The sequence below is a fragment of the Vombatus ursinus genome, unplaced genomic scaffold, assembly GCF_900497805.2.
Source record: "Vombatus ursinus unplaced genomic scaffold, bare-nosed wombat genome assembly UNPS02014861.1, whole genome shotgun sequence".
Lineage (NCBI taxonomy): Eukaryota > Metazoa > Chordata > Mammalia > Diprotodontia > Vombatidae > Vombatus > Vombatus ursinus.
The window spans coordinates 14,509,832-14,533,030 of NW_020954639.1; the positions used below are offsets into that span (position 1 = coordinate 14,509,832).

Below are 23,199 nucleotides of genomic sequence, written 5' to 3' on the forward strand. Positions count from 1 at the left end.
ATAGGGGCCCCAAAGAAAGCCAGAAGAGCAAGGAGGTGCTGCTCTGCTACCTGCCCAAGGTCACAAGGACAGTAAGGGGACCGGCAGGAGCACCAGCGGCAACTTCAATGTCGTCTCTAGGCCCGACTACACGTTTCAGCTTGGGACAAAACTGAATGAGCTCCTCTTCAGCGTCTCCCTCCCTTCTGCCTCCTTTCCCTTTCAGGCGCCATCTCTCAGGAAAGCAGGCACTCAGTACCTTCAAAGCACAGGTACATAGCACAAAATGATGAAGGAATCAGAGGACAAGAAAAGGAACGTCTTCCCACCTGAGATGCAGCCAGTGTCTCCAGTGTGTGCAGTCTCTGAAGGATGTTCTTCATGTCCTCCTGCAAGCGCGTGAGCGCCACAGCAATCTGCTCATTGAGGCTGCCTCTACATCCTCTGTCAGAGCCCCGCCGTTCCCCGTCACCTCCGCTGCCCATGTGTCCACTGTGAAGCCCGTCGCCCAAATGCTGCATCCGGTGGCCTGTGTTGAAGGAATCAAAACAGGCAGACAATGAAAAGATTAATCCTGAGAAAACTGAGGAGGCAACCACGAGTGATTAATTCTCCTCTCCTGCATTTCTTTATGCACAAATCTTAATACCTGTTCATGAGAAACAGGAGAGTGAATCCTAGCACAGGCCACAGAGCTATAAGAATTCTACGTGAGAGGACCATTCCTAACATCTATTCTCACAAGTACCACCTTCCAGGGAGGATTAGGCAATAAGTAATGAAAAGAGAGGTTAATGAAATAAACGGAAGGCCAAACAAGGACAGTTGGCAGAGGAGTCTGGGCTTTATAGGAGAGGTAACAAAAAAGCAAAACTCAGTTCTTGAGCAATGAGTTACTTGTTAAAAATAGCCAAGAAGATTATCCTAATTCCTGTGGGCAGGATGCATTACAGCTGAGAGCACATGCATCCTGAAAGACCACCTAGTGAAGGGACCTGGCAAGGAGAGCTTGGAAGCTTTTGGCTCTGGCTAGACAAGGCAAGCCAGTGTCACTCCACACCTTCCCCTTGATTTCTCTCTTCCCCTAAATAAATTTAACTCAAAATTATTTTTACATCATCTTCCCTCGTAACCAAGAAAAATGCAGTTAAGCAGAAACTTTGGATTTGTGTGTGTATCTCATCACCCCACTAGAAGACGGGCTTCCTGAAGGTATTGTTTTGTTTACTTTTTATATCTGTAGCCCCAGGGTTCAGCAGAGGGGGTGCATAACACAAGTCGGCTGGATCAAACTGAAGATATTTCAGTCACTGTTAGAGTCGCCAGAGACTCACTGAAACGAAATTCTCTTTCTGTGGGATGGTACATGTTGAGCGCCCCCAAACGTCTGCATGGTGTAGGGAGAGAGTGCTAGATTTCACATTCAGGAGATCTGGGTCCAATGCCTGTCTCTGACTTTACTAGCTTTGCAACCAAGCATGTCACCCTGGCCACCTCGGTTTCCTCATCTATAAAATGAGTCTGATAACACACCTGTAGTATCTATTTTCACAGGATTGTTGAAGTTCAAATGAGTCAATGTATGTAAAGTGCTTTGCAAACTTCAAATTGCCATATAAATGTTACTTATATTGCTATAAAATATTGTTTGGAAAATGTGGTAATGTTCTTTTTTATAACTGATTTGCATAACAACTAAAATGTTCTAGTTGTAGTCCAGGATGAAAAACTGTACTACTGTACTGGCTTGGGAAATGAAAAAGGAAAAGGTAGACCTGAGTCATATGACCAATTAACAATTTTCTGAATTTACAATGGAGTAGCTTTTACGAAATGGCTGACAGAAGACTTGGAAATCACTCTGGTTTCTACTCTGAGGGATCAGAAAGATGGTGACATACTGAGTGATGGGAGAGTTTGGAAGGGTTAGCTTTGTGGAAAATGGAGGAGAAATTCAGTTTCTGACATGCATAGAAAAATCTCTGCTGGCTTGCCACATGACTAGGAGCACAGTCAGAGTGGCTACGTGGCTACTTCAAAGATTCCACAAAGAAGTACGGAGATAGAACTGTCTCTCCTACCATGTCAAGAAAGTCACTGTGCCCTATACTGCCTGCCAAAAGGGGAGAATCAGGCAAGAATCAGGATGACAGGGTTTGGTCATGTCAATTCTCTGTTAAAAAAAAAAACCTTCAATAGCAAAGTGGGTACCCATCAACTGGGGAATTAATATAATTGAATATCACTTCACCAAAAGAAGTAAGATATTAATAATTCAGGGAACCACGGCTAAACGGACATGCGCTGACACAGAGATAAATAAGCAGTCAGGGAAATGATGACATGAAACAGCCCTGTATGATTATACTGCTGACCTCGGCCCTAGAAGAAAGATGAGGAACTATATCTCCCACATTTCATTGGGGAGATGGCAGACTAAGTGGAGAACATTACATATGCTGTTACAAAAGGTTATGCTCTGGCTGGTTTTGCTTAACTTTTTTTTCTTAGTTACGAGGCTTAGGCTCAACAGGTGGGAGCAGGGAAGGAGGACATATGGAAATGGCTATGATGTAAAAACACAAAGCATCAATTAAACTTTTGAAATGTTTCATTTTGTGCATAAGTAGAGAGCCTCCACACTGTAGCACTGCCTACCTTTCTAGCCTCTCTTCACTCAACACCCCAGACCAGACCAGACTTCTCTCTACCCCCAGATCACGCCCTGGGCCCTGCTGCTGCTGCTTAGTCTGTGCCTTCATTCACATGCCTAAAACACATTTCCTCCTTTCCAAATCCCTCAGCTCCGTCTGGTCTGTTATCATCCTTCCCCTCAAATTTAACATCTTTGTTCGGCAATTCACTAAAAGGCTTCTGCAGAATTTTACATCATCGACACTGGTCTTACGGCCTTTCCTCCCCTCTGCAAAGGCCTCTCATCTCACTTTGTATCTCCTCCAGGGCTTCACAAAGCGCTGGACACTGTTTGTTTATTGAAATCTCAGCTGTCAGATGGCATATATGACAGTTCTGATACCTGTGATTCAACTGCATAATTTTGGAAATAGACAAATTAAAAAAAAACCCAAACCAGACCAGACCTACCTCTCCCCCTCCGCATGCCAGAGAATTCCTCCTTCTCTCCACCACATTTCTCTCGCTGGGGTGCCCCACTACTGGGTCTGCCATCCTCCCCACCACATTTGACTTCTCCTTTTCCTTCAATAGCAATCGTCTGCATTTCTCCAACTCGGAGATTTCCTGAGGCAATGCAAACTTCTTCAGGAAGACCAGAATTTTCCAATAGTTGACTGTGATCTCCTCCCAAGTAATGAGATGAATATCTAACTGGTCCTTTACTTGATGAAAAGATTTCTGAAGACTAAAAATCAAAAACAGCATTTCATTAAAATAATGTCCCATAAAATGTTCATGATTATATGAAGGCAAATCCTTTTTCTAAAAAGATTTCTCCAATTAATTTTCAATCTGATGAAAGTTTTACATATTGACATTTTTTCTCAGGCAGGCACATTAAGGATTAGGGCCAGAATTTAAACTTCATTATGCTGGCTGGAAATTTTAAAAACAAGTAATTCAAAAATACGACCTATTAAGTAATTATTTAGAGTTTTTCAATTTAATAATAAAAAGGCCCATCTACCCTAAACATTAAGATTACTCTGAAAACTGACTTTTTTAAAAATGTCTCCTAAAGCAGCTTTTTTTTTTTTATTTCTCCAGCTCATTTTATTTATTTTTTTCCATAAGCTTTTGAGTTTTAAATTTTTCTCCTCCTCCCTCCTCAAGATGGTGCACAATCTGATATAGGCTATACATATATATTCCTATTAAACATGTTTTCACATTAGTGATGTTGTAAGAATTAGAACCAATAGGAGGAACCACCAGAAAGAGAAAACAAAACACAACAGAAGAAAAAAAAATAGCAAACAGTATGCTTCGATCTGCATTCAAATTCCATAGTTCTTTCTTTGGATGTGGATAGCATTTTCCATCATGAGGCCTTTGGAGATGTCTTAGATCCTTGTATTGCTGAGAAGGGTTAAGTCTATCAACATTAGTCATTGCACAAGGTGGCTGTTACTGTGTACAACATTCTCCTGGTTCTCTTCACTTCACTCAGCATCAGACCACACAAGTCTTTCCAGGTTTTTCTGAAGTCAGTCTGTTCATCATTTCTTATAGCACAATAGTATTCCATTACATTCATATTCCACAACTTGTTCAGCCATTCCCCAATTGATGGGCATCCTCTCAATTTCCAATTCTTTGCCACCACAAAAAGAGCTGCTATAAATATTTTTGTACATGTAGGTCCTTTTCCCATTTGTATGATCTTTCTGGGATATAGCCCTAGAAGTGCTATTACTGGGTCAAAGGATACGCACATTTTTATAGCTTTTTGGGCATAGTTCCAAATTGCTCTCCAAAATGGCTGGATCATTTCACAAGTCCAACAATAATGCATTAGTGTTCTAATTTTCCCACATCTTCTCCTACATTTATCATTTTCCTGTTTTGTCATGTTAGCCAATCTGATAGTTGTGATGTGGTACCTCAGAGTTGTTTTGATTTGCATTTCTCTAATCAATAGTTGATTCAGAACACTGAAAACTGACTTTTACAACAATTCAGGGATAGTGCTTAAAATTTAAGATAACGTAATTCAGGCAGCCTATTTGCAATTTACACAAAAATATAAAATTCACTCTGTTATGTTAGGTTGAGGTGAGGTAGAAAATATTTGCTAACTTAAAAAGCATGAAGTTTTGTGATCTTTTTCTCTATTTTTCTAGTGCTTACTATAGTGTCTGGAACATAGTAGATGCTTAATAAATGTTTACTGAATAAATGAATGAGTGAATGATTTTTTCTAATCCCCTAAAGGTAGATATTGAGGTGAAAAAACAAATTTCCAGTATGAGCAGTTACTTAAATAGTGAAATGTTACTACAATAAAATTTGTTTTAAACCAAAAAGATTCAAAACGATTAAATGGATAAAATGCCAGAAAAAGAGACTTTTTACCATCTCACACAGGAACTGTCATCCATACCCACACAAGGCTTTTGCTACTGGTATTCAAGGCTGAATAGAAACTGAATTTCATTAGATCTTTTAGAAAATAAAAACAGGAACCTCATAGCAAGGTAATGGACCAAAGCAGATTGTTTATAACCTTTAAAATCACCAAGTATTTGGTTTAGGTTTAGAAGAGAACTTTCAAACCATTATCCATGTCATTAAGTAGTTATGGGGCCTCTTTCATTTGTAATTTTGGGTAATGTAGAAACCGTAAAAAATTCTCTGTGAACTAAACTTCAAACTCTCAAAGAGTAACTGGGCTGAAATATAACTGAAATAAAGCTCATTAATTTTTTTCATCTGAGGAACTTGATAGAGGTGTCATATATAACTTAATGAAAAGCATGTAATCATTGTGTACGGTCTTTACAGAGTACAAGATCTAAAGGAAGGAAGACGTCAGAGCAATGTAAACAGGAACAGAGTAAAAATCTTATTAGAAAAACAAAGTACTGTGTGAATTTCAGAGTGAAAATTCTATGCTTTTATGATAAAAATGAAAAAATAAGGATAGATTTCTAGCTATCTGACAGGGATACTGAGATCCATGTGAAATTTGTAAAATCCAAAAAATCCAAGGAGCAGCAAAAGTTAAATTTAATGATCTTTATACAAAAGCAGAGAAAGACTCAATTCACTTAAACATTCAAGGAACAAAACGTCATTCTAGGCACCGAGGTTAATACAGAAGATCAAGAGAGTGTGAGAAGGAGGAGAGCTAATGGAAGAAGAACAGAGTTAACAACTGCATGCTTGAACAGGCCACTCTAAGATCAATAAGGAAGGGAAACAGACTGGAATTAATTCTGAATAGAAAATAGGAACAGATGTGGGGAACACTTTGTGGGAGTAGCCATGGCGACACAGAGTCAATTTCCCAACCCCTGAATTGGAAGGGGAAAACCAGAGACCAGCTAAGTCCAGCCCAGACCTAAATCCCCTTCTGTAACCTCATCAACAAGTCTGCTTTGAAGACCTCCATTTTAAGGGTGGAATCAGGATGTCTTCCTAAGATATGTCATTCCATTTTGGCATAACTCTGTTAGGAACTAGAGTCATTTAAATGTACCATCATCCAGCTTCCCCTATCCCATTGCCCCATGACTGTCCAAAAGAGTATTCGTGAAAAACTGTCAAATGCTTTGATGAAAGCAACCTATACCATGTTACAATATACTGATCTAACAATTCAGCAAACCTATTAAAAAGGGAAATGAAGTTAGTCTGGCATGACCTGTTATTTCATAAACCTGTGCTTGCTCCTAGTAATAACTTACATCTTCTTTTCAATGAGTTTACAAATAATTGATCTGATAATTCTTTCTGTGATTTGGCTAGTAGTTATTATGAAGTTTATTGACCTGCAATTTTCAGAATCTGCCCTTTTCCCTTTTGTGAGAAATGGAAAATACACTGACCTGGTTCCAGACTTCTGGTAACTTTTCAATTTTCTGTGATTTCTCAAACAACAACCAGTGGCTCAAAGCTCACACCCACAAGTTTATTTTAGCACCCTGGGAGGTATCTGGCCACTTTGCTGGCTAGTGCACCCTTATTATGAACCTTCCAGCCATCTTGGTATTCTCCCATGTTGGTGTTCCAGCACTTGGTAACAAGTCTGTGTTTCTTCTAACCAAATGATTTTTGTATGTTCTGGTTACATCCTATTCTTCATTTTTCTGAGCTGAAGAATATTAATCTCTTTAGTCTACGCAAAGGTCTGCCTAAAACTCTGAACACTTAAGATATACTTCGGACCTTAAGTTATTAGGGGAAACTAGGATGTTTAGGGTACACTAACAGCTGTGAAGATGAGATCAAGGAGGACAATCATGCACTTCTCCAAAATGTCATCAGTGCTTCAATCAGAAACAGAATCCTGGGTGGATGAATCGTGTGGCTGGTTCACTGCAGTACTGTGCTACTGAGAAGAAGAGGATGCAATGACATATGGCAGAAACAGAAACAAAAATGATCAAAAGGCAAAGGGAAATAAAAATGTTCTTGTACATGTAATATACATATAATAATAAGTACATGTTCCTGTGCTTAAAAACACAGTGTTTAACAGACATGACACATAATTTATTTCTCTGTAAGCTAATGTCCAAAGGCAAAATGGGGTCAAACACACAGCCCACAGCGCTGCAGCCTAAACCAGATTAAAATGTAACTGAGAAATATTTAACAAAATTAAAATACCATAAAACATAGATAATGTTAACATTTGGTTTTTTAAATCAAGATGTACAGCCCACCAAAATTCTTATTTTTCTTTTTAGGCAATTGGGGTTAAGTGACTTGCCCAGGGTCACACAGCTAGTAAGTATCAAGTGTTTGGTCTGAGCATGGATTTGAACTCAGGTCCTTCTGACTTCAAGGCTGGTGCTCAATCCACTGCGCCATCTAGCACCCCCAAGATTCTTATTTACAGAGTAGTCACTCCTGTTTCTATTTGAGTTTGATACCACTGGTGTAGTGGCTAAAGAGACAACCTCAAAGTCAGGAAGACCTGGGTTCAAGTCTTGCCTCAGAAACACACTGGCTGCATAACAGCGGGACAAACCCACTTAATCTCTCAAGGCCCCAGGCAACTCTAACTAAAGAAGAGCAGTTCTGCTTATGGGCAGCTAGGTGGCACCAAGGATAGACTGCCAGGCCTGGAGCCAGGAAGACTCATCTTCCTGAGCTCAAATCTTGCCTCAGATACTTACTAGCTGTGTGACCTGGGAAAGTCACTTACCCCTGTTTGACTCACTTTCCTCATCTATAAAATGAGCTGGAGAAGGAAATGGCAAACCACTCCAGTATCTCTGCCAAGAAAATCCTAATTGAGATTACAAAGAGTCTGACACAACTAAAAAACAACTGAACAACAAGATCTGCCTCCCTTGAGAGAATTTTATCACTGAGAGTTCTCAATATCAATGCAATTACAATGGGGGGGAAGCTAACATTCAGTAAATGGTTGAGATACTGTGTATTAAGGTACAGCAGTAGCCTGAGTGGTGACTACACTTTTGATGTCCTCATTATATCTTTCCTGAATGACTTTGTAAATTCAATTCTACAAACATGAAATGCCTATTATGTGCAAAGGACCATAAAAAAAATTCATACAAGAAAGGTGTAGGTAAAGAGGAATTACACACACATTGGTTTACATTAAACACTGAATTTTAAACAGATCTCAAGGCTCATTAACAGGTTAAGATCTATCCTCCTCCTTACTGAACATTAAATGTAATGGGACATACACATCCACATTCAGAAAAATACAAACACTCAGCCCTTGACAAATAAGAGGTCACAACTAATTTAAAATAGCAAAACAGGTGAAAACCACTTAGACAAATGTCCAGAACATCATATACATTATGACTCAACTTGTGATTTAGTCTAACAACTTATTAAGACAAACCAAACAAAAGGTTCGTCAGATTACTCTCCACTGATTTGATTAAATTGCAAGGTTGCTCTGATGGAATTTGGCCAAAGTTACTTCGATGCCAAGGGAGAAAAAAGAGCATACACATTTCCCCTACAAAAGGAATCAAATTTCTGCTTAACACTGAGAAAAGAATTATACTTTCAGTGAGGAAGAGAACTTAGGTAATAGCCAGGGCATCACAAGGAACAGCTAACAAGCTTGAATGGGATCCTGTCTTTTTGAAAAACAGTCTTTAGCATCCAGACCCGATTATTAAGACATTTCAAAATGCAATCTTTGGTACATCTGTTCTTTTTTTCAAGGAATTAAAAATAATTTGAAGTAGAAAACTCTGAAGTAAGCAATGAAAAAGAAAACGAATACATAGAGCTTATTCTATTTTAGAATACTGTCGATAACGCAGACTTCAAAGTGGGGTTTCTTTTGGCCTGGATACACAATAAACTAATTATCCAATCACTTCTATTTAGTGCTGTGAAAACGGACACAGTCAAAATATGGCAGACCTTAATATCTATCAAATAAGAGAATGACTATAGTTGCCAAAATGAAAATTAAGGATTGGGGCACAGCTAGGTGGTGCAGTGGATAGAGCACCGGCCTTGGATTCAGGAGAACCTGAGTTCAAATCCAGCCTCAGACACATGACACTTACTAGCTGTGTGACCCTGGGCAAGTCACTTAACCCCATTGCCTAACCAAAAAAAGAAAGAAAATTAAGGATTGGACAACTTGACTTTTTGAGAAAAAAATTTAACTCTCAAAGTAACTGAAACCTTGGTGTGGCTACGTGGCACAATGGTTGAAGCACTGGCCCTGGCGGCAGGAAGATCCGAATTCAGAAAGCCTGGGCAAGTCATTTAACCTCTGTCTGCCTTAAGATAATATTTATAGCACACTCAGCACAGTGTGTCTGGCACATAGTAGGTCCTTAATAAGTGCTTATTTCCTAATAAATAAATAAGTAAATGCTTATTTCCTTCCTACAAATTTCTTTTCAGGGATAAATATCAGAACAATTTTAAAGGGAGAGAAAAACCTACAAATTTCAATCACATATAAGCAGCTGTGAGGCAACTAGTCCTCGAGCTGCCTTCAGGGACCATAAAGCAGAAGAATTCTGGACAATAAATGTATGGTTAGATTTTTTTTTTTAAAGAAATTTTTGCAAACATCTTTCTAGTCTGACTTTCAACCATCTGAAGGGATAAATCAGGAAATATGAATATTAATAACACTCAAAATCAAAGTCTAAGTCAAATGTTTTGGGACTAGTGTGGGTATTCCTCAATGCTTCAAAACAATTATTTGCCTTCTTAAGAAGTTAGCTCCTGGGGCAGCTAGGTGGCGCAGTGGATAGAGCACTGGCCCTGAAGTCAGGAGGACCTGAGTTCAAATGCAGCCTCAGACCAGACACTTGACACTTACTAGCTGTGTGACTCTGGGCAAGTCACTTAACCCCAACTGCCTAAAGACAAAACAAAACAAAAAAAAAAGTTAGCTCCTATAAACTTAAGTTAGACATATAATTGAGATCTGTATCTTAAAGAAGTCACCATTTCTTTAATTCATATGTTCTAGAATATTTAAGAGTAATTTGAGGATTCTGGAGAATTTAAATAATTTTTAAGGAAACAAAAAATTTTTTTAAATTATTAAACGATCATAAAATACAAACAATTTAAAATTTTAGAGGTATGTTTTCAAAGTGATGAATAGATGCTGTGCATGTAATTCCTGATAAACCACTTTGAAAACTTACCTATCAGAAAATGTCATTTTTTTACCTCTTCTTGTCCAAATTGCTCCATAGAGTCACAGTAAACTTCACTGTCTGAATCACTTGTCAAATGCTGAATTCCTGAAATATCTTCAACATGATCATCACATGTGCCTGAATGTAATTAACAAATGCTCAGTTAGTATGACTATCCCCTAAGAGAAGAAAAATGCATTAATTCAATCATCAAAAGATCTTGTGTAAAAACTAATACTCATTCAAATTTCCTAACTGGGAAAAAAAAAAACAAACTTGGATTTACCTATATCAAATTTAAATTTTTTTTCTAACTTGCCAAATTCTTAAATGAAACTGATGATGCTCATCTGAAAAGGTTTCAGGTGGCTACCACTGATTGATGGAAAGTACTTGACACTACAATAGAACACAAAATACTGATGAAATAAATTACTACCAACAACATAAAGATTGCAGGAGAAACTGGCAAAACGCAAAACAGAGTGGTCAACGGCTCTCCCAGGATGAACCTGAACTCTGCCTCTGGTCATGTTTGTTAACACAAAAGAGTTTTCAACACAAATTCTGTAAGTAACTTAAGGCTGTAGTTCTTCATTTATGAAGATGATAACTCCTATTCAGTTCTGACAAGGATTTTGATTTTATTTTTCTCCTTCTAGTGGCAGTGATAGGTAAACCACCCAAAATCTCTTGGTCTAGGCTTCTTATGACAATATTGAGAGATGGCTGGCAAGATTTACAAGCGCAATATGAGACTTGAAAACAGAAGGAACTAACTGCCTTATGATGCTGACCCATTCACAACATGCTTTAACCCACTGTTTCAACCAGTGAACTGAGATGTTTGGATATTATGAAATAAAACCTTAGTGAGTCACAATATCTGAGATAGGCATACTTTTCATTTGACAGTTTTTGAGTAGAAAAGTAAAGGTTGGGGGGAAAGCGATCAGTAAGAAGGAAGTAGCGTATTGCCTATGTGTGCGTGCATATGCTGAGAGATATGGTTGGTGCTAAGGATGGACCAGCTACATTAATGCCTAACCTGCTGAAATGCCTCTCTGGGAGGTATCGTTGTATCCCACACACAAATTCACAGGGGACATAAGTTGTTTGCGGGGTTTTTGGTAGTGCACTGGATGCAGTGATGGTTTTGGAGTCAAGAAAACCTGTGTTCAATCCTGACGCTTGCTAGCTGTGTGGCTCTGGGTAAGTTTAAGCTCTCTGAGCCTCAGTTCTCTTAGTGGTAAAATGGGGATAACGCCAGTCTCAGAGGGATGTAGTGGGGCTCAAATGAGATAATATAAATATAGCATTTTGAGAATTTTTAAGCAAAATCTGAAAAGAGGCAGTATGGCACTGAGGATCAGGCTGGCCAGCTCAGGCCGTCAAGGAGACCTGCAAAGTCGATCCCTCCTGTAACACCTACTAGCTAACAGTGTGACCCAGCATGGTCACAATCTCTCAGGGCCCTCAGCCACTCTCTAAGACTACAAGTCGCTGATCTACACTGGCAGAGGGATTTCCTTCCTGGACACTCCCTACCTGATGAAATCACGGACTTCAATAACAATAATAAAAATGAAGTAAAAAATTTGCTGGAGAAGGAAATGGCGAAACACTCCAGTATCTCTGCCAAGAAAACCCCAAAAGGGGTCGGAGAGAGCTGGACATGACTGAAAAATGACTAAACAACAAGAGATTTGCTTTCTGGAAATACTGCCATTTAATAATTCTGTAACTGGAATTACTAATACCTAAAATACCTAAACTTTCGATGCAGTTACATGAGTTGAAGCTAACAAAATAGATCAGGTAAAGTATAATCATAATACTCCTTAGCTGAACTGGCAGGAGGTCACAAACGCAGTGGTCAGCCACACGTAAAACAACTAATTTACAAAATGATATTCTTTCTAATTTCCTACAAAGCGGCAGTTCAGGAGTTAATTGACATTTAGATTTACAACGGCTAAAGAGCACAAGGGCCAAGAACAAAAGTAAATAACTACAAAGGTTATGTTTTAAAATGTTACACAATTGCAGAAAATTCCACTTCCCAATTCCTCACACAAAAACAGTTTCTAGCCTGGGCCCAAATACTATTAGTTTTCAAAACTACAATGTAATTCCTCAGATGTAGATTCATGAAAGCTAGCCCAGGAAGATCTGCTTCTTAGAAATTACTTTGTTAACAATCTATTACCATACAGACTTAAAAGTACCAACAATGTACTTCTTTTTAAAATAGTATAGAATTCAAACTTGCTTAAATTGTCCAAATAAGTTTTCATTTATGTGAAATTTCTCAAAGAAACTGACCATGAAATTACTGAATCTTGAGGTAAGTCGAGTCTTGCCTAAGGAGAGTAAGTACAGAATTCATAGTGCTTAATACCTTGATGAATGCTGACAGGAGTTTGTCCAGTTTGCTTTAAGTTTTGGTCCCCATTTTTTACTTCTTCAGTGCTTGAGCCATTTAGGGAAGAACTGGCATGAATATCATTTGGTGTATCTAGGAGAACGCTGTCTTTGTCATAACCGCTAGTGAAAACAATTTCCAAATCTTTATCGTCAGCTGGCTCTGGCATCACTTTCTTACCTTTTATACAGAAAAGAAATTAAGTGTAAGTCAGATAGTCAACTTTTGAACATCCAGATGAGAATTACCCATGTTTCATACCACCCTCTTACAACCAGGTGCTGTCATCCCTAGTGATTACATTCCTCCTAAAGAGGTTCCCTTTTTTAGCTGTGGACCATAGTAGGTTTCCTCATATGCACAGAAGTTCCAAGACAGCTTTAAAACTACCCTGACCTCCTCTACATCCTTTGAAACCTGCTTTCATTATAATAGGCAGAGAAAACCCCTCCTCTAAACATCTGGACTTGTAACAGAAATGTACAAAATTCTCTGTATCTCCACCTCCACATATGGTATTTGGACAATGTGGAAATCACACACACACACACACACACACACATGGAGACACAGACATGCATTTTAACAGGAAAGTAATTCCTTAACCCAAAAGGATTCTTCTCTAATGGTGGCATTTTAAGTACCATGGATGGCCAGTGGCTGACCTCTGTTTGCACTAAGGACTCTTTCTCAACACCTCTCAACTCAAACCTCAGGTGTTATTTCCATTGAATAGGTAGCAGTCTCCCTATTCTGCTGGTGTATTAAGCTGGCCTATCAGAAGGGAAGTTCTGGCTGATTTGGGTCTTGTGCCTAACATCACAAGTGGTCATCGGATACACACCGAAGTGTTCGGCAACCCCAGATAACATTGAATTACTAGAACAAACTGTTTGAAAACTATCATTTTTACTTTTCTTGGTTTCTTTTACTTCTTCTTGGGTCTCTTCTCCCTCAGATTCAGCTCCACTATCACTGCTTTCAGCTTTCCCATTTACAGTTTTGACCTTTGGAGTGGAAGACAGAACGTTGCCAAGATCTAAAATATAAAATAAGACATTTAATTTAATATCTTCAACCAAACTGCTTCATCACTAACTCTGTAATGGTCTTTAAGAATGACCAATGACTGTGATACATATTATAATTTTTTTTTAAATTATGGAAATGAAAATTATACTATTTCTTTTTCCCACAAAATACTTCATTTGAAACTTCTATTCCCTCCTTTTTTCGGTTTACTATATCAACATCAACAAAGTAAATACACCTACAAATTAAGAATTCTCTTTAAAGTGACTAATTAGGTCTGTAATGTAACATGTTTGTCATGCTGTTGACAATAAAAATGCAGTATCTTTAGTCTAGATCACTTGCAGCAACACTATAGTGAAAGTTACTTTCAGAATTTACATGTTTAACATTGGTTAAGGTTAGAATTGGTAAGGGAAACCAAGCCTCCCAGTGCCTAAGTTATTCCACAGCAGAAAATTAGGTGGTTATGGAAGTGTATTAACTTCTGCAGCTCACTACAGGACCAAGTGGCACTCTATGTGTCCAATTTTCTACCAAAGAATTTCTAGATGTCTGCAACCTTACAGGAAACTTTGACAAGCTAGAGAGCATTGAGGAAAAGGTGACCAGAATGGCCAAAGGCCAGGACTGTGCCATATAAGAATCAGCTGAAGGAACTGGGCATACTGAATCTGGAAGAGATCAGATGTATTAGGGACTATGCAAACTATCTTTAATTCAGAGGACAGAGCTATAAACAAAGGGGGGAACTTTCAGAGATGCAGATTTAGGTGCCATGTAAGGAAAAACCCACCTAACATTCAGAGCTATCTAAAAGTGGAATGGATGACTCAGAGGTAGCGTTTCCCCCTCCCTGGAAGATTTTGGGGTGACCCCTGGTAAGTTGTAGATTGGATTCTTTGTGGGGTACACATTGTATGAGACAGGCTATGGGGTCCCTCCCCACTCAGACTCTGGGATTCAGTGAATATTTGAGACTTTACAGAGCATGCTCTAAATAGTAACCTAGTAGAAACACTGGCTTTCTTAAATATGTATTTTAAAGTAGCAAACGAGTCACCAAGAACAAAGCCCAAGTATTTCAGAGACTCTTCTACCATCCAAAGAGTTAATAAAAATTTTGAACTGCCCCCGAATTTCAGTTATTTATGACTGATTACATCATCTCCTCTGGTCATCTATGTCACACAAGGTCAATTCTACAGGAAAGCAGTGAAGTCAAATTTTAACATCAACCTTAGGTATCACTTCTTGCCCTGACTCATATTAGCTAGAAATCCATGTGGCTAAGAAGTAGACTATTGAATTTCTTCCTTCCTCTCCAGTAATTATATATTTAATCAATCACAAGAGCTATCAGATTGTTTTGCTAACTTTTTTTTTCAAGATAAGTACAGGTACCTTTGGGCTATTAGATGGCTCAGTGGATAGAACACTGGGCCTGGAGTCAGGAAGACCTGAGTTCAAATCTGGCCTCAGACACTGACTAGCTGCGTAACCCTGGGCAAGTCACTTATCCTCTGTTTGCTTTAATCCACAGAAGAAGGAAACAGCAAGCTACTCCAGTATCATTGCCAAGAAAAGTCCACGGACAGTATGGTCCACGGGGTCACAAAGAATTGGACAAAACTGAACAACTCAACAACTATCAGAGAACAGACAGCACATTCACATATTAGGAAATGATTCCTGTGTCTAAGCAAAAAGCATCACTAAAATTCTTTTCAGTAAGAGCAAAGGAAAACAAATGGGTAGCCTGAGTGTTGCCCTGGTATTTATGGAATTAATTTAAAGATTGGGAGGAAGATCTCTAGCTCACTAGGTAGATCCTTTCTAAAAGATTTATAGAAAGACATGGACAAGAACGCTCAGGATGAAAAGACGTAGATATCAAAATAACTGCAGCATCATAAACTAAAAAACAAAATGAAACTACTGTGTAATTATAGTGGCCACACCTGTCCCTAGAGAAGAACTGTGAAAATATCTCTCTTATTTTTTGCAGAGATGAGGAACTATGGATACAGAATACTGCATACTCTATCAGATTTGTTTGATGTGCTGAACACCACGTCATTATGTTCATTTGTGTCTGGGTTTTGAATTCCTAATCTGTCCACTGATCAACGTTTTGGGGAAAAAAGTTCTAACAGTTCCCTTTAATTCCTCTACATTTGAAGAGAATTCTTTTTCATTGCTGATATTGGTAGTTTGGTTTTCCTCTCTCTTTTTCAAAATAAGATGAGTTGACAGTTTGGTGATAGCTAGTATTTATACAGTACTTTAAGGCAGTAGTGTCAAACTCAAATAGAAAGGGATCCCCAGTTGACTTAGAAAACCACAAATTAACATTACCTGTATTGTATTGTATTTTTATTTATCGTGTTAAACATCTTCCAGTTGACTTTTAATCAAGTCACTTATGACCCTTGAGAGTTTGACACCTTGGTTTTAAATACTGCAGTGCCCTTTGAGACCTCACATTTTTCTTTTCTTTTTTTTTTAATCCTGAATTTGTTTCTAAGGTTGAATTTGTTCTAATATTTCTTTTGGTTTCATGGAGTCAGAGTTCTCGTTAGTCCATTCCTGTCATCAAGTCTGCAACTTGGGTAAGTTTTCTCACCTTCTAAGTTATTCTTTTCCTCCAGAGCTCTTATTTTACCTCGAATTCAAATGCTTCTTTTTTGCTCCATTTGTTCCAGGAACTCTTGCTGCCCTGGTGGCCAAGCCACATTTTCCTGAGGTTTGTTTGTAGGTACTACAGTTACTCTCTTCTGAGTACTCTCTTGGGTGTCTCAGGACCCATGAAATTTCTTTAAAGTATTACAGTGAATGTATTCTTCTATTTACGCATCTCCAGACTCATGTCCTGATTGTGGACTCTGCCAGGGTCAGGTTCTATCCCCTCCTTAAATGGGGTGCAGTTAGGCCCTATTTGGTTCTAACCTCACTTTCCTGGATTCTGGGTGCTGACTTCCATTTCCCTAAGTGTGTCTACACTGAGGGTGCTCCCAGTCTTCAACGTCCCTCATCCGACCCTTCAGGACAGTTGGCTGTCCTGAGTCTTCTGCTCCATCTGTTTCCCTTCCCGCTTCCTTGGTCAAGGACGCTAGCAGGACTTCGCTTGCAGTGTCTATAGCTTTTGGCTGTCTTTTTGTGAGGTTCTGAGCTAGATGAAGGAGCATACTGATGTTTCTCTTTGTCAGTGTTCAATCTGGCGCTCCTTTTAGATTACTGCTGGAAAACGAGTGGGAGAACCTGGCTCCTCTCTGAATTCTCATATGGTCACCTTAACTGGAAGCCCCGATTGCCTCTGATCCTATAATAACTATTGATGTGTCAGCCTGTCAACAGTCATTTCCTGCAATCTCTGCCCTACATGTATAGGTAGCCTTGCAATCTGGAACAAACACATAAAGCACAGAGCCTAAAGCTCTTAAGCCAAACTTGAGGGAAAATATCTTAGTGAGCCAATTTACTGTTCAACTGTGCATGGATAGGCTGAATACAAAATAACTTCTGCTGTCATAAGAAGAGGTCAATATTGTACAGTCTGGTCAAGTGCAATGACTATCCCTAAATGATTTACCTATCATCCCAGTGGAAAACAGCTAAGAGACAAATAAGCTAGCTGTCTGAGGATCATTTTTAACACTAAGATTTATTTAATATGAGTAAGAATATTCAGTAAAGGACCTCCAAATTATATGAAAATTATAAATATTAAACTCTATACATAAAGTGGAAGGATCGGTACTTTTACCACTCTACAGTGTTTTGTAGGTATAAATAATCCAGTATTTCAAAGCATTTTTAAGTTTCCTGAAATAAAAGCACATATGAATTCAAGCTATTACTGTACTATTACAGTAGAAAATTTTCAAAGAGATGATCACTATTTAAAAGACTCCTGTTTGTCTTCCCAAATTCTGTCCTCCCTCTCCCTTCTTTAATGGAAGAAGGTGATAATGGAGCTCTCCCAACACACACACAGACACACACAGACACACTACACACAGACAGACACACACACACACACAGAGGCAGGGATGAGGAAAGAATCAGGAGCACAGAATGGGGCAACAGAAAGTATACAGTTCAGATCCTGACTGGAAAGTCTAGAAGCCAGCTGACAGTCACCATCTACAAGTGGAAAGCAAGTACTAGTGAATAACCAATTTCAAAACTGTTTCTTATACCTACTCTGCTCTGGCATAAGCTCTGAATAAGCCAAAATTGTAGAACAAGACTAAATGATTTCTCTACAGAATCCTGAAAAACAGCTAACAGCTGGCAGCTGCAGTTAAACACATCTCAGACTTGTAAATCCTCAAGAGTATCATTCCCAAAGCCACAGCAGCATTATATCCTGGTGGGGCTAGGGTAGAGTAGAATATAATCAAATGGAAAACTTAGACCCTTGTACAAGTGTGCTCATTTCTGATTTCAATGGCATCACTATGAGAAACCTCTACACTCCTGATGTGGTGAAAAGATTTGGAATCAAAAGGCCCGGGTTCAAATTCTGCCTCCAACACTTCTTAGCTTCCTGACCACGTACAATTCAGTTTGCTCCTGAGCTCCACAGTCTTCCATCTGTACAACTGAGGACACAACGCTTCTCCCACTACCCAGCTTAGAGGCTTGTTGTGGGGAAAGCACTTAGATGCCACAAAAATAATACATTACTACTATTACCAGTTTCACAGTTCACACTTTCATGCATCAGACATCTCAGCACCAATACAAGCCACCGGCCAAAACACTGCCAACAATGTACTGGTCTTGGGCATCTATCCTGTGCCTAGATAAAATATGCTCATTTCTCTTGTTAGTACCTTGACATGTGGTCTCCACTTCGCAGCTTTTCTCTAAGTACTGTACGGACCATAAGTATGGCACAGTATTAGCTTATTTTACTATTTGTAGAGAGCTCTGGAATGAGTCCATAATAAACGAAGAAAGACTCCTTTATGTGTAAATGAAAAGAATTATCTACTCAATCACTCATTCCACTTCCTGAAACACCTCAGTGTTCCTTGGCATTTATTATACACATGTGGACATAATTCAAAATTGTTCAGCTTGTAAAATCTGATGATTACAAAACTCCCCAGTATGGAAATGGAGGGTGGATGGGAAGAGAAAAGGAATATGCTCAAACTTAAATGCAGTGATTTAAAACGTGTCCTTCCCATTTCCTTGATATTGCTGGGATTTTGACTCTACCATAATGGGTTAATCTAAGTTTCATAAATACAGTTTTCAGTTTCGGTGGAATACTTATAAAACATTGGCAAGACTGGCTCAACTTGTTATGAGATGTTATCATGCCTGCTTAACTACTCTGGTACAACAGATCCTCTCTAGTTTAAAATGTGCGAAGATAGATAAAACTGGAGATCCAAGATAAATTCTCAGTCTTTAGTAATCTGAGGAGGCAACATAGTACAATGATTCAGTGTACCATCTAGATGACTTCTTTAAAAATTAATCAAGAGGGGCAGCTAGGTGGTGCAGTGGATAGAGCACCAGCCCTGAAGTCAGGAGGACCTGAGTTCAAATCAGGCCTCAGACCAAACACTTGACACTTACTAGCTGTGTGACCCTGGGTAAGTTACTTAACCCCAAATAACAAAAAACAAAATAAAACAAACAAACAAAAAAAAAACAATACAAGTGGATTAAGTATGAAAATCAGCCAAGTAAAGAATAACTCTATGATTACTATTGTTCAGATTCCTAATCCCATCTTGATAAACTACTAGCACAAGTTTTAAAAAGTCAATAAATTTTAATAAATGAAACAACAAATAGCTGTGAAAGGGAACAGACCTACTAGCATTTCTATAACCAAATGAGGAAGCGGAAACATCACTTAGGAAGATAAAGTCAGGAGGAGATGTTGTTGCATCACACACACACACACACACACACACACACACACACAACCTCTGCTAAAATTGACCATTTTAAAGGCATTCGGAGATTGGTTTTCAAAGTATCACAAATATGGAAATACTCCAAAAGAATAGAAAGATTATGAAAGTTATTAAGACATACTTTCTCATCTCTATCAAATATATATGAAGACATATATTCTGCATGAAGAGTATCCCTGATCAAAACACGAAAAAACTACTGAAAAGCTCTGATTTTTTCTAATTCAGGAGTCTCCTACTAGGCCTTCTCGTAGCCACTTTGCCTCTTCTAAAACATTTTTCACAGATACCAGATTAATTTCTTTATACACAGAAACAATCAGGGTATCCCCTCTGCTCAACCCCCTTCAGTTGCTCACTACTATCTACCTAGTATCTCATCCTGGCATTCCATTCAAAGCCTTCCAGAATCTAGTGCCACTAAATGCACTTCAATTAGACAAACATCAAGTGTCTACTAGGTACATTATGAGCAGCTGCTCTAGTGCCTGGGAAATACAGACAAAAAAGAATCAGTCTCTGACTTCAAAAAGCATATGCCAGGCACGCAGATAAGTAAATACAACACAATTTCAGGATGAACAAAAACACTAATAACTGAGGAGGTTACAGAAATCAGGAAAGGCTTCATGTAGGAGGCTGCATCTGAGCTGAGCCCCAAAGGAAGCTCAGAACAGCAGGAGGTCAAAGTGAGCACAGACTGCCTTCCACACATGAGGGGAAGTGGGGGCAAAGGGGCAAGAGCAGGAATGCCAAAGTCAGGGAATGATAACAGATAGTTTGACTGGGACACAGAAGATATGATGAGCAATAATGTAAAACACATCTGGAAAGACAAGGTGAAGCTGTACTGTGGAGGCTCTATTAAAATGCCAGGCTGAAGCCTCTGTTCTCCTGGTGGCCTCGGGGAGATGTTAAACACTTTTGAGCAGGAGGGTGACGCGGTCATAACCGTGCCTTAGGAAGATGTGTGGGGGACAGACTGCAGTGGGGAGATGCAGTGAAAAGGACTGGAGCCCTCTCCCCCAGCACGCAGCACTCTTTAGTCAGACTGGCCTCTCCTCTCCATGTGTCCCTGCCCTTTCTAGGATTTATGCCTTATCACTCCGTCTCCGCCTCCAGAAATACAATCTATCCTTCAAGGTTCCTCTCAGGTACCACCTGGCTTCATCCAGCAAGCCTTCTGAGACCTCCCCAGTTAAGATTGGTCTTTCTTTCTTTGGACAGTGTACTGTATTTTGTACTTTTCTAATGCAAATAACTGCAGTACAAAATACGACAAGATACGGCTATGTGAGTTATGTGCCACTTATAAATCAGGGCTTCTTAAACTTTTTCCACTTTAAACCTCTTTTTCATTCTCCTTTTCCAGTTCTGGCAGTGTTTGTTGGCATTCGTAGCCTGAGTGCATGCACAGTACAAAGTACACACACTCTGTGTTCAGAACCAACACAAAATCAACGGCAAAAGTGAAATTGCATGATGCAACCCAGGCATGCCCTCCGACAAACACCTCAGATTCATTATGTGTTTAATTTTTAATTAATTTTTGGTCACTGGGTGTTTAGAAACCTCTTACTGTTGCCATATGGGGTTGTGACCCACAGTTTAAGAAGTGCTGTATAAGTAACATGAGTTTTTTATGTTTACTTTAAGTTGGCCTTTAAACTCTGAAATCTAATTTTTCTCATTCCAACCTGAAGGGACCTAGTACATGGACAACTTATTAGGAAGAATCTGGCCAAGTCAGATCATACAAAGCAGCCAAAGAAGCAGTACCAACAACAAAAGCTGTCTTATAAAAAAGGTTAAAGGCAAAAAGAAATCATGAACTGGAAGGGAGAGCTTTCATTATCATTCCCTCACAGATCTGGCAGCAGTGAATATCGAAGTTTGAAATATTTATAAAGATTATGTATTCAAATTCAACTACCTCAACCAGAGCTATTACAATCCTTATTTTAAAAATCAATGCTAGACACAGTCCCAGCTTCCTGCTGAAATCATAAATAAATTTTTACCTTAAACCATTAGTCTAGCTTTCAAAGTGAACATTTAAAAATATTTGCCTCTCACACCTTTGTGATTTTCTGCAAAATTAAAGAACCCCAATTAATTTCAACACACAATAGCACAATTTTCATATTTCCATCAAAAGCATTTTCAATTGATACATAAAAAAATCATGTTTTCAATCTTCTGTTTTTCCATTTTTATCACAAAGAATTTGAAAGCTCGATTTAACCCATAACTCTACTGATGGGTCAGACTCATCTTGGTTAAATTTTACTGAAAATATCTTACAGTCTAAAAACAGTAAATGGGGGAAAAGGTTACCTCAGCTATAGTATTGCTACAATGTGATTTCTGCAATGGTAAGGAAAACATGGATTTAACTTAAAGAAAATCAAGTATGAAGAATGTTGTCACAATGACATAATGACGAAGTTGCCACCTGTCAGATTTTTAGACAAGCTGAAAGTCTCTTCTTTGCATTGCATGTCATATTGACCCTAGTAAATAAACAACCTGTTTAAACTAATGCATGCCTAGAGGGAAGCAAGCCAACTACAACAATGACAGTTCCAGATACTACGATGAACAGCACACGGCCATCAGAGCGAAGATAAAAGGATCTAGACTATCATTGTACTTATAAGTATGCAAAGAAAAGGCAATTTATATTGTTATTTGTAGTAGTATGCACTTCTTAAAAAAAATCATCCCTATAATAAACCTCTGTCAAATCTCTTTTGTCACGAAGACAGGTTTTAAAAGAGAATTTTCTGCAGTAAAAGAGAAATGTGTCTCTTTTGGAACTGCACATAGCGTATTTATTTTCAAGTGACAACTCACAGGTGGCAAGTTCAGTAGTTGCAAAAATCTGAGTAGCATTCTTTTGGACAGATAAAATGAAAAAGAGAACATGTATACGTAAATTTCATCATTCCTACCTTCTAAATATTTAGTGACTTTCTCCAGTCGGACTGGTATATAAAAATAAAAGAATGAATTTTTTTAAAGGTAGCTTAGAAAAACAGCACTGTTGTAAAATATATCATCCATTGAAAACACAATAATCTCAACTCATGGTACAGTCAGTTGCTAAATAACAAAGAATACCGTATTCCAACCTGAGGTTAAATCAGAACTTCTGTTGCTCTTTTTGTCCTCTACAATTTCATAGAATGGACCTATTACATGGAGTAATTCTTCAACTTTCTCCGTCATTGGCATGGTCTCAAGAATCTGTGATCAAAATACAAGTCTTATGAAATCAGAAATAAAGGATTCATTTGATTTACACTGGCTTCAAATATTCCAATTTTTTTAACTTCTGAGACATGAAGTTCATTTACATGAAATATCCAAATTCATTAAATACAGTAGACATAAGTGCACATGTTCTCCTAAATGAGCTTAATGCAATGGCTAAAATAATTAAGTATCTATAAGTGTTTCTACTATGAAGTCCATTTTATGAAGCAACTGACTTGTTAAG

The 23,199-nt window shown here is 38.5% G+C and overlaps 1 protein-coding gene across 3 annotated transcripts in view; it reads right to left on the bottom strand.

Annotated features, from left to right (window-relative positions):
- Positions 1-23,199, bottom strand: part of ACBD5 (acyl-CoA binding domain containing 5) — a 52,719-nt gene that overhangs the window by 11,307 nt on the left and 18,213 nt on the right. For all 3 annotated transcript variants that reach the window (XM_027841510.1, XM_027841511.1, XM_027841513.1), the window contains exons 5-10: positions 22,832-22,946; positions 13,634-13,759; positions 12,697-12,900; positions 10,327-10,433; positions 3,085-3,361; positions 309-508 (exon numbers count right to left, since the gene is read on the bottom strand). In XM_027841510.1, the coding sequence (XP_027697311.1) occupies positions 309-508; positions 3,085-3,361; positions 10,327-10,433; positions 12,697-12,900; positions 13,634-13,759; positions 22,832-22,946 (1,029 nt within the window). The remainder of the gene's footprint in view (positions 1-308; positions 509-3,084; positions 3,362-10,326; positions 10,434-12,696; positions 12,901-13,633; positions 13,760-22,831; positions 22,947-23,199) is intronic.